This window comes from Meriones unguiculatus, chromosome X (genome assembly GCF_030254825.1).
Source record: "Meriones unguiculatus strain TT.TT164.6M chromosome X, Bangor_MerUng_6.1, whole genome shotgun sequence".
Lineage (NCBI taxonomy): Eukaryota > Metazoa > Chordata > Mammalia > Rodentia > Muridae > Meriones > Meriones unguiculatus.
Window position 1 is genome coordinate 140,249,146 of NC_083369.1, and position 19,062 is coordinate 140,268,207.

A 19,062-nucleotide genomic window follows, 5' to 3' on the forward strand; every position below is an offset into this window, starting at 1 on the left:
CACTCAGGAGGTACAGGCAGATGGATTTCTGATTTCAGGGCAAGCCTGTTCTGCCAGTGAGTTCCAGGACAGCCAGACTACAAAGAGAAACCCGGTCTCAAAAAACAAAACAACAACAAACCCCATCTATTTGGGTTTGTGCCTAGTCCAGTTATGCTGTGGTTTAGTTGATGACCCTGGGAGGCCTGTTCTTTTCTGAAGGGAAACAGAGGAGGAATAGATCTGGAGGGGAGGGGAGGTGTAAGGAATACTGGGAGTAATGGAAGGAGTGGCAACTGCAGTCAGGTTGTAATGTAAGGAGAGAAGAATATTCTATTTTTAAAAAGAGGAAAAGAATATCACTAAGCTTTAGTCTATGGTCACAAATCAATTCCAATCAGCTAACTAGGGTTGACTGGGTACTTACTTTTTACTAGACACTATATACTTACTGTATACTAAACACAATTAAGAGATAAAAGATATCATCCTCAGGTGGGTGTCATGGCACATGCCTTTAATCTCAGCACTCAGGGAGGCAGAGGCAGGCAGATCACTGTAAGTTCAAGGCCAGCCTGGTCTACAGAGTGAGTCCAGAACAGACATGGCTACACAGAGAAACCCTGTCTCTAAAACAAACAAACAAACAAACAAACAAACGATAACATCCTTACCCTCAAACACTTGAAAAGATGAAACCAGAAGGAAGAGCCCAAAGAGGATATGATAATCGTCTTCAACGACTTTTAGTACAATATGGACATAGCTTAAGTGTCAACTTTGTTTCCCTTCAGAAAAGAACTCTAAAAGACTTTTAGAGTGTTTTAGTGTTTATAAACATAATTGAGTTGTAGAAACAATAGCTACAATGAACAAATAAACAAAAATGCTGAACTTCCATCTATATCTAGAATTGCCTTACCTTGTTTTGGAGCTTTTATTACACAGGCAAAGAGGGAAGGGATCCTGAAATCTGATGACTGAAAGTAGTTCTGTTAGGTCTAGGCAGTAAAGCACTGACATCATGCACATGGCTCTTGGCTCAGTTGCCAACAACAACAAAAGTTGTATTTGTCTCCCTTGTTGCTAAATGGTCCCCAGACTGTGGGTGCAGTGTGAACAGCTGCCTCAAGTTCCCACTGCCATGACTTCCCTGCCATAATGGACTATAACCCACAACTGTGAGTCAAAATAAACTTGTCTTATCTGTCTTCTTGTATTTTGTCGCAGGAATAAGAAAAGTAACTGTTACATTCATGCTCAGTATCTAATTAGCAGCCAGTGCTGAAGGCTGCCCATAGTGTGTCCATGGTCTCTTCTCTTAGAATCCTACCCAACCTTGGCTAAGTTCTGTTTGGCTCTCACCATCAAGTATCTATTACACCCTTCATCTGGTATTTGTCTAGGATCTTCATGCTGTGGTGTTTGCTGCTCTCTCCCTGTTCGCGGCCCTCAACACAGCTGCTCATTAAGAACACAAGGGCCATTTAGAATCCCTACCCAGAACACAAAAGCTTAGAAAGGGACATGGGGAGACCACCTCTGGGCTTCTCTTTGCCAAAATGCAGATCCACTACTCCTCATTTTTACACTTGTCCTGTGTTGATATATAAACCCTTCAAGGAGTCCTTAGAGGAGTTCAAGTGAAAAGTGGGATACAGTGTCCTCTGCTATCAGTGTTCCTTATAACCTATTCTGAATCTACGATTCCTTGTCACCATTTTCCCTTCTAGGGAGAATCATGGCCCAACAGAAGTGACTTCATGCCTGACTATGGGGCCAGGAATTGGTGGAGTTGGCAGATTAGCTGAACATGTCTTTGATCAATGTCATGGTGAAATTCATAAATTCAGTTTTACAAGCAGAAGGCGAAGATAGAAGTAAGGAGCTCAGCACTGGGTCTGGTAGAAGAGGACCATGCCAAAGAAGACAGATGCTATTATTCCAGCCCAGCTACTGCTTCATTAACATCTTCCCTGCAAGGGAGAATGGACACAGGAGAACAAAGCATGAGAGGGTAAGAGGAAAAAGAGTGAGGACAGGAGAAGGAAAATTGTAAAGCAACTCATCGCTGGAAATGTCTGTAACACTGGAAGATCTCTAGACTCAGCCCAGAGAGAAAGTTGAGGATTGTAGGTTATGAGATCACCAAGCTGTTTCAAGTGTGTAATTGTTTCCAAATGGCGAAGACAATTTGGCAGGAATGAAATTATAACCATCTTCCACTATTATGTCATTCACCCTCTGGAAAATAGAATAATTGTACCTAAAAGTAGAACCTCCTTTAAAAACCAAAAAGAAATAAGGCATTAGCCCAGGATGGGAGAACTAGGGAATGGAGAACCTATCAGAACTGACTTGGGCTTCCAATAGACTGAAAATGATTCTCATAAGTGTCATCTAGTTAGACAACTGGATGTGTTAAAATCTGAGAATTCTCTCAGCTGGCTGGTGGCCTCACAAGAGGGTTAGACCCACCATTTGCTGCTGACGAGAGCTACTGAGCAATCTCTCAGGCTTCCAGGGTGGAGCTACTGTGTTTGCATCCCAGAGCTGAGGAACCACTCCTCTCTAGTAGCTTGTCCCAGTGTTCCCTTTCTTCTTTTCCAGGTCCCAGTGACAGGTTGAACTTTAGCCTCAAGCATTTACTGCCCTAGGCAGCCTGTACCAGCTACAGATTCTGACAGCAAATCTTCATAGCCCTGTGACTCTGATCAAATGACTTCAATTCTTAATTTTTCCATCTATAAACTGCGGTGAAAAAGATATCCATCGTGAAGAGTTTGGAAGAGAGATAAATGAGATCATGTTTACAAAGCACTAGAAAGGCCTGGAGCAGAGCAGGCCTCAAGTATGCACTGGCTTTCGTTGCATCAGTTTACCCATTATCCCTTCAGTCTCCTTTCCCACCTGACACTGAAGAGGCACCAAAGACCTGGAGCACACTGAAGTTCATGATAAACATAATCCCGGGGAGCACCAATCAGAAGGATGGATAAAGAGAGAAGGGAACATTGGAGATCTCTTCTCAGCTTTACAGAGGAAGGAGTATTGGGCTGAATGTTGGAGGAAAATGTGTTTGCAAGCAGAGGTGAGAAAGTGACTCCAGTAAGTAGAGGGAGGGAGCAATTGAGTGCATTAAGGACATTAAGGAGCAGGTAACTACTTTGAGTACTGGTCCAAAACCCAACTGGAAACCTCTAGGGAACAATGAAGAACGTTCTTCAGCACTATCCTGATAAGGGATGAGGAAAATACAACTTTCTTGTTTGGGGACAGCAAAATTCTATATAGCTCCGATTGGCCTTGAACTTCTCATCCTTCTGCCTCAGTTCTTCAGTGGGACATGTGGCTCTGAGGTATCTGGGTAATCCGGACGAACCTACATTCAGGGATTCTCATCATTCTACCATTGTTTATTTTTACTGTTACAGATGCACAGCTGACAAGCAAAAGAGTCTCAGACAGCAAAAGGGTTAAGATGGCTAAAGGAAAGGCAGACATGGTAGTGCATGACTGTAATCTCAGCACTTGGGAAGCAAAGGCCAGAAAATCAGAGTCAGCCTCAGAAATACAGTAAGTTTGGGCCAGCTTGAGAGGAAATTTTGTATAGAGATTACACATATAAACTTTGTGGCCACAGGGCCTGAGTTTAAGTCATAGTTTTGCAATCTCTCTCTCTCTCTCTATGAGTCAAATTTGAAGCAGGCTTTATTAAATATTGGCTAAGATGATAGCCACAGCTGGGGTCCATACCTGGTATTCCCAGAGAATTTTGCAGTCTCTTTTAACCGTTCCACCAAGAGCAAACTGCACAAAGCAAGCTTCTTCGTGCCTCAGTTTCTTCACCCTTTATGGGTGAAGCTAATAACAGTGCCAATTTCAAAGAATTATTAGGTGAGTTTTAAAAGACTTGGTCTTTTAAAGAATGGCTTAGAGCAATGACTACAACATAGCAATTGCTATCAAAGTGACTGTTAGCACAAATAAATACTTGTGGGTAGTTCTGAGAAGCAGCAAAGAACTATTTAACTCTCTCAACATCTCAAAACATGGAACTGGAGTGGCTAAGAGTATTTGCTGCATAATCATAAGGACTGGGGCTCAGATCCTGGCATCTACATATCAAGTCAGCTGTCCCACAAATGCCTGGAGCTCTTGGGCTGAAGGAGCCAATGCTTTCCTCTAGCCTCTACACACACACGCATACACACTCAGATAGACATAAATAAAAAATCTGTAAGTCAAACAAAACAAAACTTATCTAAAACACTTAATTCAGAAAATCATTTGCCTTCATGGGTTTTTGTAACATATATTGAGCCTTATGACAGCTTGCACGATGGGTGAAGTGGCAAACTGAAATCATACCATAGCACGTGGAAGGCATGTGTGGGGTCAAGTTCGGTATCTCACCAGTGTTCTGCTCTAAGCATGGGGCCAAGAGTACTGTTTTAGCTGGTGGTTTTAATCAGCAGTTCTGTTGTAACCTGCTTAACACCTGCTGTAACCTTTGGCATATCAGAAGCCATTTTGCCTCCAAGTCTCCATTTTGTTTATGTCTCTGTGGTTTCATTTCTCAAACTTTGTATAGTTTGTTATCTGGACAGTCTATGAAGTCCCCCAACTGCAGAACCATTGAATTAAAGGTCAGTTAGAAACGCTTTGTGCAGGTAACCAAAATGATGTAATATTGCTTCCTACACCTGGATACCTGGTTGCATTTTTTGTTACCTGGTTGTTACCTAGTTGTAGTTTGTTTCCTATACCTGCTTACAGTTTTGTTACCTAGTTGCTACCTGGTTACAGTTTTTCATATAAAAACCTGCCTTAGGAGCAAACCAATGTCTGGTTCCCGAGTCCAGATTATGGCCCTGGCCTGTCAGTTCCTGTTTAGCATTCAATAAACATCTGTTGAGCTCAGTCTGGTGTCTGAGTAGTCAGCGAGTGGCTATTTCTGAACTCATAACAGTTCTACCCTGGAGTATGTACCAGCGTCACCTACAGGACTATTTACAACACAGAATGCATGGCCTCCTCCAGAGTTTCTGACTCGGTAGGATTAGCATGGCCCCAGAATCCTCACTTCTAATTAATCCCAAAGGTAATACCGCTAGTACATGCTTTGAAATCACCTAGTTAGAACTTTGTGCTAAGAAACCAGTTCATCAGTGCTGGAGTTGGGATCTGGAGTGTCTCCTGAAGTCCCCTGCTCTCAAGTCTTTGTTCTCAACTAGCTGCTGTTGGGAGGTGATGGAGACCTGTCTCCTGAGAAGCCTAAGCTCATTGATGGTATGCTCCTGAAAGGAACAATGGACTCTTTGATACCCTTCTTCCTTTTGCCCTTTTTTTGTCCTACCGTGAGTTGAATGGGCCTTCACTGCCACCCATCTCATGTCATGATGTGCTGTCTGACCACAGACAGGCCCTATAAGACATAAAGCCAATTGATCATGGCCTGAAGCCTTCAGAACTACAATCCAAAATTAACATTTCCCATTTTTCAGTTGCTAGGTACTTTACTTTAGTAACATAAAACTGATCCCAACATAATCAGAAAGCTGGAGTAAGAAATAGGCAAGGTGCTCTAAGCAACCACTCAGCTTCATTCTACTCTTGTTTGCCCCAGAGCCTACTTATCTACCTTTGTCCTGTCCTTCCCTCACCTCACTTCATCTCTCTTTCTTCTTCCTCATCTTCCTTTCATCTTCTTTTTTCTTTTGGTATCTTTGAGTTTTAAGTGGCATTCTACTCAGTTCTTTCAAAAGACTTCTTTCTGATGGCTAGCCTTTATTTAGCTCACTGTTTCTCAACCTGTGGGTCGAGACCTATCCTACACATCAGATATTTACATCACGATTTGTAATGTACATTTATGAAGTAGCCATATGAATAACTTTATGGTTGGAGGCCATCACAAAATGAGTAGCTGTATTAAAAGGTTGCAGCATTAGGAAGATTGAGAACCTCTGCTCTTGATGATCTTTTTCACTCACATTTCACTTTCTGACTTCATCTTCCTGTAGCGGGACAAAGCACTGAAACATGAGATGGAAGATCTGGCATCTTGTAGGCTCTGCTACTTCTTCACAAATAAGGTCCTAGGGGATATTTACTCACCAGCAATGTGGGGACAATTTATTATTTTTTTTTTACCCTGTTAATCCCTAGTGTTGTGTTACTATCTAAAGATAATCTGTGTGAACAGAGTTAATCTAAGCATTGCATGGTCACAACAGGATTTGAACACCTTGATGTTTATCAGGAGGCATTTTCTCTGCCTAGTCATGTCTTGCTAGAGTTGTGCATATAGTAGTTCTTGAAGTGTGGTCCCTAGACTAGTAGCATCAATAGCTCCTGAGAGGTTGTTAGATATGTGTGTTCTCAGGCTCTGTCCCAGATCTATTAAGCCATAGACACTGGGACATGGGGCTCAGTTGTGCTTCAATGGGTCTTCTAAATAATTTTGTTGTACACTATATGTTTGGGAATCATGGTTTCGTGGTTAGAATCCTGGTTTGGTAGCTAGAATCCTGGTTTGGTGGCTACAAATATAAAATCTAGAACAAACCTCTGAGTTTAAATTCCATCTCAACCCTAACACTCTTGGGAAAGTCACTTATTTCTGCAAATCCCAGCTTCTAGATCTGGAGAATGGAATGAAAATAGGCCCTTCCCCTTCATAGGTCTGGTTGAGATGATTTAGCAAGTGGCCAATTGTAAATCAAATCAGCTAGAGAGACCTGGTAGATAATAAACCACAATACAGACTAGGTATTATCATGTCTGTCTGTCTGTCTGTCTGTCTGTCTCTCTCTCTCTCTTTCTTTTCTTTTCTTTCTTTCTTTCTTTCTTTCTTTCTTTCTTTCTTTCTTTCTTTCTTTCTTTCTTTCTTTCTCATTGTTTGTTCCTTTCTTCTTCTTTCCCTCCCTCCTTTCTCCTTTCCTTCTTTTCTTCCTCCCTCCCCTCTGTGCGTGTGCATGTATGTATGTGTGTGCTTGTTCATATGTGTGAGTGTAGGTATACATGTGCCATGCCATCGATGTGGAGGTCTGAGGACAACCTTTGGGCGTTGTTCCTTGTCTTACCACCTTGTTTTAGAGAAAGAGACTCTTTGCTGTTATATAAGAGCAACCAGTTGGCCTGAGAACATCTGGAATTCTCATCTCCACTTCTCATATCCTGGTATGGGTGCCGGGATTACAGATACTTGTGTTTTTACATGGGTTCTGATGATCTTAACTCAGCTTGTCAGACTTTTGCAGCAAACACTTACCCACTGAACCATCTCCCCTGCCCTATCACCTCCCCTTTAAATCTTTGGTTGTGAGCCTAACTTTTATTAGATAAACCATCTCTCTGGTTCTATTTTCTTTTAAAAAGCATGATGGCTTCATGGCGATGTGTCCCTGTGTCCACTCTTTAAAGGACTGTCAGCTGTGTTTTAGCTTGTTGGGCAGCTTTTTATTTAATTTGTGTTTAAGTATGAATACTTGTACGTATGTTTCCTTTGTCTATGCTGTTATTGGTGTTTTCTGCTAGTAGATTCCTATGTTAGCCAACAAAAGATTTCTTGTCCTTTTCACTGTCTTCTGAATAAAAAAGTCTTTCCCTATGTATTTAAACTGTTTTCTTTAAAAATTCATTTCCTAATCACATTCCTAATGAACATATATTGCACTGTATAACAATATTCTTTGGCAGTTGTACACACAGAAATGGAAGCCCTTCCTAGGTATAGTGATGAACACCTGTAATTTCAGTACCTGCAAGGTAGAGACAAAAACGTCAGCAGTTCAAGGTCATTAATTATATTTTGAGCTGGAGGCCAGCCTGTACCACATAAGCACCCTACCAAGCCACCACAAAACAAACAAACAAACAAACAACAACAAAAACTGACTAAATGCCTTAGTGCTGCCAGCCCCTCCACTGCCCTCCTCCTGTATCTCTCCTTGCCACCATTTTCCATAAGCTTCCAAAGACACCCCTTTTCTGGAAAAAAAAAGAAAAAAACTGCTGCATTTGAGTACATTTTTTTTTCAATTTCTGTATGAAAAGGCCTTATAGTAGATATTATTCAAGAAAAATACCAAAATAAGTCCACATACATTTGGCCGCATGAGTTTGAACAAAAATGTTAAAACTGTTCAAAGGAAAAGGGCAGTCTTTTCAACATATAGTAATAGAACAATGGGCTAGCCACTGGCACAAAAACACCTCTCAGAAAATCAAAGTTGGTTTAAATATGAGTTAAGCCTATACAATTCATTTATTATTATTATTATCATTTATTACAATTAATTGAATTTGTGTCCTAGCTGTGTCTCCCTCCCTCATCTCCTTCCAATTCTACCCTCCCTCCCTCTTCTTTCCCTATGCCCCTCCCCTAGTCCACTGATAGAGGAAGTCCTCCTTGCCTTCCATCTGACCCTAGTATATCAGGTCTCATCAGGACTGGTTGTATTGTCTTCCTCTGTGGCCTGGCAAGGCTGCAACCCCCAGGGGAAGTGCTCAGAGAGCCTGCCACTGAGTTCTTGTCAGAGACAGTCCATGTTCCCATTACTAGGGACCCCACTTGGAGACTGAGTCTATGTGCTAATTCTGAGCCAGGGCTTTAGGTCCTCTCTATGCATGGTCCTTGGTTGGGGTATCAGTCTCTTCAGGGCTCAGTTTTTTTTTTAACTTTTATTAATTACACTTTATTCACTTTGTATCCCTCCATAAACCCCTCCCTCCTCCCTTCCAATCCCACCTTTTCTCCCCCTTCTTCATGCCTGCCCTTCCCCAAGTCCACTGATAGGTGAGGTCCCCCTCTCCTTCCTTCTGATCTTAGTCTATCATATCTCATCAGGAGTGGCTGCATTGTCATCCTCTGTGGCCTGGTAAGGCTGCTCCCCCCTCAGGGGGAGGTGATCAAAGAGCAGGCCAATCAGTTCATGTTCCCATGACAACCCCTGTTCCCATTACTAAGGAACCCACTTGGACACTGAAGCTGCCATGGGCTATATCTGTGCAGGGGTTCTAGGTTATCTCCATGCATGGTACTTGGTTGGAGTATGAGTCTCTGGGAAGTTCCCTGTGTTCAAATTTTCCTGTTCTGTTGCTCTCCTTGTGGAGTTCCTGTCCTCTCCAGATCTTACTATTTCCCACTTCTTTCATAAGATTCCATGCACTCTTTTTTTTTTTTTTTTTTTTTTTTTTTGTCTCTGTTGGTTTCCTTTTGGAGCTCCTGGCTTCCTCAGGTCTTTCTATCTCCCCCTTCTTTCATAAAATTCCATGCATTCTGCCCAAAGTTTGGCTATGAGTCTCAGCCTCTGCTTCGATACCTTGTTCAGTACAGTCTTTCAGAGGCCATATGTGGTAAGCTCTTGTCCTGCTCCCTGTCTCCTCCTGTTTTCAATGTCTATCACATTTGCCCTTCTGAATGAGGATTGAGCATCTTCCCTAGGGTCTTCCTTGTTGTTAAGCTTCTTTAGGAGTACAGATTTTAGTATGTTTATCTTGTATTATTAAGTCTATACAATTCTTGGAAGAAAACATAGTGGGGAATCTTACTGACTTTGGATTTTCAAAGGGAGTGTCTTGGATTTGATACTAAATTATAGACAATAAAGGTAAAATATATAAATTAGACCTCATCAAAATTAAAAACTCATGTTCATGAAACAACACTATGGAGAGTGACAATACCAGATATTGCCAATCATAAATTTAATAAAGGATTAATATAAATAATATATAAAAATTCCTAAAAGTCAACAACTAAAAAAATCAATTTTTAAAAAATTTTTGAAATGATATTAATAGGCATTTCTTCCAATAAGAGATAAAATGGCTAACAAGTGTCCCCCAAAGATGCTGAAATCCCTAATTGCTAAGGATGTGCAAATCAAAACCACAGTAAGATGTTACTTCATTCCTACCACCAAAACAAAAGAAAACAAGTAAGTGTTGTCAAGGATGTGGAGAAACTGGAGTCCCTGTGTGTTGCCTGAAGGAATGTGAAATGTATAGCCACTATTAAAAACAGGCTGGCAGTTCCTCAAAACTGCAAATGACCCAGCAACTCTAACCCTAGTTGTATACCACAAAGAAATGAAAGCAGGAAGTCAGATATTTGCACTCCTAAGCTCATAGCAGCATTACTCACAGCAGCCAAAAGATACAAACAGCCAAAATATCCAAGAACACATGAATGAATAGGCACAATGTGGCACATTCACATAAAACAGAATATATTTAGACTTTAAAATGAATGAAATTCTGACACATAACTACAACATAGACGGTCATTAAAAAGATGTTAAATGAAATAAACCAGACACAAAGAGATAAATACTGTATATTTCCACTTCTGTGAGGTGCCTGGAAGAGGCAAATTCATGCAAACTAAAATAATAGAGGTTATATGGAGGACAAGCACATAGCTACTAACTGGGAGGATTAAAATATGCTGGAAATGGGTGGTGGTAATAGTTGTACCAAAACTATGATTGGAATGCCAACAAACAGTATATTTAAAAATGGGAACTACTGTGGCTGGCAAGTAAAGGCAAGTCTGATGACCTGAGTTCAACCTCTGGAACTCACATGGTAGAAGAACCAACACTCATAACACTTAGGTTGTCCTCTGAACAAAAACGCACACACACACATACACACACACACACATAAACGTAAAGGATGATAACTATTACATATATATATATTAACTATATTAAACATTATTAACAATGACACAAAACATACGTACATAAAAGACAGACATAAAAAAGACTGGAGAGATGGCTTGTGTGGTTAAGAACACTGACTTCTCTTCCAAAGGATCCAGGTTCAAATCCCGGCACCCACATGGCAGCTCACAACAGTTCCAGATAAATCCAACTCGCTCACAGATATTCATGCAGGCAAAACACCAATGCACATAAAATAAAAATAAATTATTAAAAAAATAGACATAAAAAAGTGAAGGAAAGATCAGCAAGTTGGCTCAGTGGATAAAAGGATTTGCCTGTAAACAAGATGACCTGAGTTTAATCCTTGGAACATATATAGAAGTGGAAGGAGAGAACCAACTCCACAGAGTTTTTCTCTAACTTTCCTACAGGTGCCATGACACATATTTCCCCCATCATAAACACACACACAATAATAATAATGATGATGATGATGGTAATAATAACAATAATGTGAAGGAAGGGAGGGAAATTGAAACCTTACCTTTCAGGGATGTAACAAGAATGACATGAAAACAAATGATGACAAGGAACATTTTGTATATGAGTAAAACTTCTTCAGGTCTGCCAACATGGCCACAATGCCCACCAGAGAAAAGCATCCTGGGGCAAAATAAGAGGGACAACAGATTATTATAGCTGTCATAATTCCAACATAGTAATGACTAAAAGTTATTCCTCAAGTAAGACCACATCCATATTGCCTTCTTTGTAGTGCCATAGTTATGATTGTAGTGTGCCTGCAGAGAAGGTGAGCACCGCCTATCGAAATAAAAAACCCAGTTTTTATTAAGGGAGGCTCAACCACTAAGACATCGTATTTAAAATGATAGACACGGCAGTCCTTGTGGACCTACGAAAAATACATGCAAAATATCAAAAGATTAAATTAACAACTAAAATAGTTCATACATAATTATGACCACTGTGTAAACCTGGTTAGAGACAATGTTAATAATCAGGCATCACAGATGTCTCTGAATCATAAAACTCATTTATTTCTTATATACTACCAAAGAAAAGTTACAAGTGAATGTCTTCCTTATTGTGACTCATTTTATTGTCATTATTTGCAGTTCCAATAGTCAATACAGCAACATTTTAAATGCAAAATTTATATCAGATTTTAATTTATAACAGTTATTTATTGGGGCTGGAGTGATGGCCCAGCAGTTAAGAGCACTGACTGTTCTTCCAGAGGACCCAGGTTCAAATCCCAGCACCTACATGGCAGCTTACACCTGTCTGTAACTCCATGATTTGATACACTCACACAGACATGTATGCAGGCAAACACCAATGCACATAAAATAAATAAATAGATAGATAGATAGATAAATAAATAAATGTTTTTTTAATACAGGCTTTTACTGTTCACTTATTTATTCACCCAACCATTCATTTTTCTATTTTTCATTATTTATTTAACATCTTTACAGCTTGATCCAATCCTCCTCCCTCCCTTCCTTCCATTCTCATCTAATGCTCCCTCTTCCTCCATTCCCCCATCTCCTTCTTCTCAGAGAAGAGGAGGCCCCAAGGCGGTAGCAACCCACCCTGGCACCTCAAGTCACAGTAAGACTAAGCACGTCCACCCTCACTGAGGCCAGATGAGGCGGCTGAACTAGGAGAAAGGGGTTCCAAGGCAAGCAAAAATGGCAGAGACAGCACTCACTCCCATTGTGAAGGAACCCACATGATGACCAAGCTGCGCTTCTACTATATATGTATAGGGGGTATATGTCCAGTTCATGCATGCTTTTTGGTCAGCCAGCCATTATTTCTTGAGGATCAGTATGTGCCTAAATGAGACATAAGGTCTGAATCGGAGGGAACTAGAGGCAATGTATGTGGTAGACACAGGGCTCAGCCTATGGAGAGAACTGAAAGCACTAAGACTACGTCACGCTGCTGAGTCTGCCAAGGGAAGCTGAAAGAGGAAAAAGCCAGCAACGCATTCCTAGGTTCAGGAATAACAAAGATACAGCGAGACTCGGCGAGCACACTCCTTCTATACAGGCAGAGGGGAAGTTCCTAGGACCAGCTAGCAGAACTCCTGGCCGGGGTCCCTGTCAATCTAGGCACCACAACAACCCTACAAACTGCAGACAGTGTGTGTGCACACACCATGCTGAAGGCTAGAGAAAATGAGTTCAAAACTTGCAGTTCTGCCACAGACCATGAGGGCCTTTGGGCAGAGCACTTCAATGGGCTAATGTGCCATTTAACAAACTGGGATCATGGTATCAACCTGATAGAACTGTTCTGCTGAGCAATTGAGAAAGATTTCTGATCAGTGGCTGATGTTAAGACTAGTCTACAAAATGCTGGCCACACTCTTCGTTCTTTTATTCACCCATTCATTCAGCAAATCCCGTTCCATTCAGTCTGTGCAAGGTCAGGTAGTGTAGGGATTAAAATGATGAGAAATAAGAAAGAGATAGAAACCCATTGTTGTTAAAGTTTCCAGGTAAAGTTAGCCATCTTCAAGAATCCTGTCATTTATTACTCACAACAGTACCAGGACGAGTCTTTCCTTGACATGGAATGATATTGTATTAGACCATGAAGTGACCCTGCCTTCAAAAGAGGGCTTACATTTTAAAAATTCACAAATTGTATGCTTAAACTAGGAAAACGTATCTTCATGTAGACAGAAAATAATTTAAAAGAAGTACTATATGACAAGCCTGGGTGAGCGCTATTCTGTTATCCCTGATTAACTGTTATAACTTAATTTTAACATAACGGCTATGAGATATGTGATGAGTAATATTTTGACATGTGTAACATGATACAAGTATCTTCTAGAAAACTCCATTCTTTTAAGATATTTATACTGAGATATAATTGTTGGCTAAGAAGTCTAGCACAATAGGACGTTTAATAGGGAGCTACTGAAGAGGTTCTTACTGTGGACAAAGCAAGAACAAAAAGTGAAAGTGTAGCTGATTTAGATCATTCAACTTTTAATGTAGCAAAAAAAAAAAAAAAAAAGAACCAGGAAACCATGAATAAAAGCATAATTGAATTTCTATCTGAATGCTGGTAAGAGAATTCCATCTGGCAAATCGCTCATAAAACACATGTAACTCTCTTCTGCATTATAGGAATAGGTTGAGCTATGTTATTTAGATTGTATTTTCTGTTGAAAATAACAAATTTTCACCACTCTATATTTGACAGAGGGCTAATATCCAGAATACATAAAGAACTAAAAAAGTTAAAAAGCAACAAATCAAGCAAACCAATTTAAAACATGAGGTGCAGAGCTAAACAAAGAATTCTCTGTAGAGGAATATAGAATGGCAGAGAAACACTTAATGAAATGCTCAATGACCTTAGTCATCAGGAAATGCAAATCAAAACAACCCTGAGATTTCACCTTGCACCCATCAGAATGGATAAGATCAAAAACTCAAGTGACAATACATGCTGGAGAGGATGTGAAGAAAGGGGAACCCTCCTCCATTGCTGGTGGGAATGTAAACTTGTACAACCACTTTGGAAATCAATCTGGCACTTTCTCAGACAGTTAGGAATAGTGCTTCCTCAAGATCCAGCTATACCACTCCGAGGCACATATCCAAAAGATGCTCAAGTACACAACAAGGACATTTGTTCAACCATGTTCATGGCAGCTTTATTTGTAATAGCCAGAACATGGAAACAACCCAGATGTCCCTCAGTTGAGGAATGGATACAGAAATTGTGGCACATTTACACAATGGAATACTACTCAGCAATTAAAAACAAGGAAATCATGAAATTTGCAAGCAAATGGTGGGATCTTGAAAAGATCATCCTGAGTGAGGTATCCCAGAAGCAGAAAGACACACAAGGTATATTCTCACTTATAAGTGGATACTAGACCTATAAGATAGGATAAACATACTAAAATCTGTACACCCGAAGAAGCTAAGCAAGAAGGACATCCCTGGGTAAGATGATCAATCCTCACTCAGAAAGACAAATGAGATGGACATTGGAAGAAGGGGAAAACAAGAAACAGGACAGGAGCCTACCACAGAGGGCCCCTGAAAGACTCTACCCAGCAGTGTATCAAAGCAAATGCTGAGACTCATAACCAAACTTTGGGCACAGTGCAGGGAATCCTATGAAAGAAGGGGGAGATATTGGGACCTGGAGAGGACAGTAGCTGCACAAGGAAAGCAATGGAACCAAAACATCTGGGCACAGGGGTCTTTTCTGAGACTGATTCTCTAACCAAGGTCCATTCATGGATATAACCTAGAACCCCTCCTCATATGTAGATCATAGCAGCTCAGTATCCAAGTGGGTTCCCTAGTAAGAGGAACAGGGACTGTCTCTGACATGAACTCAGTGGCAGGCTCTTTGACCCTCCCCCCCCACCCGGAGAGGGAAGCAGCCTTGCCAGGCCACAGAGGAGGATGATACAGACAGTCCTCATGAGACCTGATAGGCTAGGGTCAGATGGAAAGGGAGGAGGACCTCCCCTATCAGTGGACTTGGACAGGGGCATGAGAGGAGAAGAGGGAAGGATGGTGGAATTGGGAGGTAATGAGGAAGGGGCTACATCTGATATACAAAGTGAAATAACTGTAATTAATATAAAACTTAATTTAAGTAAAAAAGGAAATAACTTAAAATTGGGAAGAAAATATTAATTAAACATTTCTGGCTAAAATGAATGATTAAAGGCAAGAAGGTAACATGAACAGTGAAGCCACAGGTACCTACAGGCATAGGTCAATGAGGCCGGCTTGGCTTTCAGATGTGAAATATGAATGAAAAATGCAGAGACAGGGTGAAGTGAAAAAGAAGGCCAACATATACTAAAACACAATTCAAAGAAGAGAGGATAGGGAAATTCAGTATTTGGAGTATGAGTCCAAATTCATGGAACAACATTAATGCAGATTCAAGAAGTCCATAGAATTTGAATTATAATATGCAAATAAAAAGAAATCTACACCTAGCCACCTCATAGTGAAGCTGGAGAAAACTTAAGATTTTCAAAAATGCTTTGACAATGAGTAGAAAAATAAGGACATTATATTTCAAAGGAGCAACTGTTAACATTGACAACTCTCTTCTCAGAAGTCATAGACAATGTAATATTACCTGCAATGTGTGAAGAGAAAATTTTACTCCTAGTGAAAATACCTTTTGTGAATGGAAACACATGAGGACATTTTCAAATAGACAAAAACCATGATTTTGTTTTCAACCAAGAGAAAAAGTCCTCACTTAAAATCAATCCTAAAACACATCTTCAGGAAGAAGCCATTAGACCTGAGATGCAAGAAAGAATCAAGGCACTTAAAGAAGGTGGTTAGTATAGGGCCAGGCCCACCCTTACATTCCTAAGATAGGGGCCAAGGGTTTGCTTTCTTTCTTTTTAAAATTTTATTTTATTTAAATTCATTTCTTTTAGATCCCAAGGGTGCTCCCTCATTCTTCTTCTCCTAATCCTCCTTTCTCCCTCCTTCTTCCTTTCCCTCCCAGAAAACGGGAGACCCCTTCTTCTTACTTTCCTTAGCACTTCAAGCATCAAGCCTCATCAGGACTGAGCATATCCTCATCTACTGAAGCCAGGCAAGGCAGCCCTGCCAGGGGGAAGTGATCCAAAAGCAGGAAATAGAGTCCATGTTAGAAACAGTCTCTCCACCCCCACTTCCACTTGCCAGGCGACCCACATGAAGACCAAGCCACCCATCAGCCTCATGTGCACAAGGAATCTAAGCCAAGCATGCTGTTTAGTTGATGTCTTAATCTCTGTAAACCCCCATGGGACTAGGTTAGTTGTCTCTGTTGGTCTTCTTGTGAGCTTCCTGTCCCCTCCAGGTCCTTCCATCTCTCCCCCAACACATCCACAGAAAATTTTGGCTCCATTTTTTTTTTTGAAGATGATAAGGTCACCAGGAACTAAAGTCAGCATTGCTGTAGTCAAAGAAACAACACCCAATATTATGAAAGGAAAGCTAATCTCTCACATCCAGATGACAGAAGCTGGGTTAACTGCTGAGTGGTGAGCGTGGCTCTGAAATGGCAGCTTTGTGTAATATTTACCACAGCATATATTAAAGCTGTAACGTCTAGAGCGGAAGCATAGATATGAAGTTTTTGCATATCTGGGTTGCAAATGGAAGGGAAATTATTTGTTTAGTCTGCGTTTAGGTTAGCTCTTGATAAGTCTTAAGAGCTCTGTAAAGCAGAAGAAAACTTTTATTTTTAAAAAAGTGAATCGATATCAGACTGCAAGATCCCAAGGGTTTAAGTGAGCTAATGTATTGAATATCTGCATAGAGTCAAAACATTAGCTGTGATTATAAGCAGTCAGAAGGTAACTTTACTGTGTGTTCTAAGGCTGACTTTGAACATATTTTGGAATAATATCTTGCATTTGTTTATCTAGTTTTCATATGTGGTCTCAGGTTCTCCTATATGCAAGGTACTATGCTAGAGCCTCTTAATTTTTCAAAAAAAATAAGACATTTGTCTTGTCCTTGAGAGTTTAGGGCCTGGACATACATTCAGTAGCTATTGGTATTGTCAGATGAATAGTAATGTTTTTCAAAACTGGTAAACTTAAAAGAAACTTTCTCTTCATGGCTGATGAGGTTCAGGCTAACTTAAAACAAAAAACAAAGCACTAGAATACAATATGTTAGTATATGTGAGTGAACCCAAAATTTCTACCAGAGAACTCCTGCTGATGAACACCTTCAGCAAAGTGGCTGGGTACAAAATTAACTAAAAAAAAAAAAAAAAATCAGTAGCCCTCCTGATACGAAAGGCAAAAGGGCTGAGAAAGAAATTAAGGAAACTACACCCTTCACAATAGCCACTAATAAAATAAAGTACCTTGGTGTGACTTGACCATAACCAAGCAAGTGAAAGATCTGTTTGAAAAAAATTTCAAGCCTCTGAAGAAAGAAATTGAAGAAGATATCAGAAGATGGAAAGATTTCCCATGCTCATGGCTTGGCAGGATTCACAGTGAAAATGGCCATCCTGCCAAAAGCAATTTACAGCTTCAATGTAATTCCCATCAAAATATCAACACAATTTTTTACAGAACTTGAAAGAAAAATTCTCAACTTCATATGGAAAAACAAAAACCTCAGAATTGCTAAAACAACCTTGTACAAGAACTGATTGTCTGGAGGTATCTCCATCCCTGATCTCAAGCTGTACTACAGAGCAATAGTAATAAAAACTGCATGGTACTATCATAGAAACAGAATGGTGGATCAATGGAATTGACTAGAAGACCCAGAAATAAACCCACACACCTACAGATACTTGATTTTTAACAAAGATGCCAAAACCATACAATGGAAAAAAGACAACATCTTCAACAAATAGTGCTGGTCTAACTGGATGTCTACATGTAGAAAACACAAATAGATCCATATTCATCACCCTGCACAAAACTAAAGTCCAAGTGGATCAAAGACCTCAACATAAAACCAGACACACTAAATGTGTTAGAAGAAAAACTGAGTGTACAACAACAGGTCCTCTGGAGCTATCTCCATTCCTGATCTCAAGCTGTACTATAGAGCAATAGTAATAAAAACTGCATGGTACTGGCATAGAAACAGAAGATGGATCAATGGAACCAAACAGAAGACCCAGAAATAGAAATAAACCCACACACCTATGAATATTTGATTTTTGACAAAGAAGCCAAAACCATTCAATGGAAAAAAGACAGCATCTTCAACAAATGGTGCTGGTCCAACTGGATGTCTACATGCAGAAAAATGCAAATAGATCCATATTTATCACCCTGCACAACACTAAAGTCCAAGTGGATCAAGGACCTCAATATAAAACCAAATACTCTAAATCGGTTAGAAGAAAAAATGGGGAAGAGCCTTGAACTCATTGGCACAGGAGACAACTTCCTGAACAGAACACCATCAGCACAGGACCTAAGAGCAACAATCAATAAATGGGACCTCATGAAACTGAAAAGCTTCTGTAAAGCAAAGGACACCGTCATCAAAACAAAACGACAGCTTACAGATTGGGAAAAGATCTTCACTAACCCTGACAGATGGCTGATATCTGGAATATATAAAGAACTAAAGAAGTTAAAAGGCAATAATTCAAGCAACCCAATTAAAAATGGGGTATGGAGCTAAACAGAGAATTCTCTGTAGAAGAATATAGAATGGCAGAGAAACACATAAGGAGATGTTCAACATCCCTAGCCATCAGAGAGATGAAAATCAAAATGACCCTAAGATTTCACCTTACACACATCAGAATGGCTAAGATCAAAAACTCAAGAGACAAAGCATGCTGGAGAGGTTGTGGAGAAAGGGGAACCCTCCTCCATTGCTGGTGG

At 40.2% G+C, this 19,062-nt stretch overlaps 1 protein-coding gene across 3 annotated transcripts in view; it reads right to left on the minus strand.

The window, feature by feature from the left end:
• Positions 1–19,062, minus strand: part of Adgrg2 (adhesion G protein-coupled receptor G2) — a 128,789-nt gene that overhangs the window by 60,064 nt on the left and 49,663 nt on the right. For all 3 annotated transcript variants that reach the window (XM_060374625.1, XM_060374626.1, XM_060374624.1), the window contains exon 3: positions 11,203–11,321. In XM_060374625.1, the coding sequence (XP_060230608.1) occupies positions 11,203–11,320 (118 nt within the window). In that variant the 5' untranslated portion in view covers position 11,321. The remainder of the gene's footprint in view (positions 1–11,202; positions 11,322–19,062) is intronic.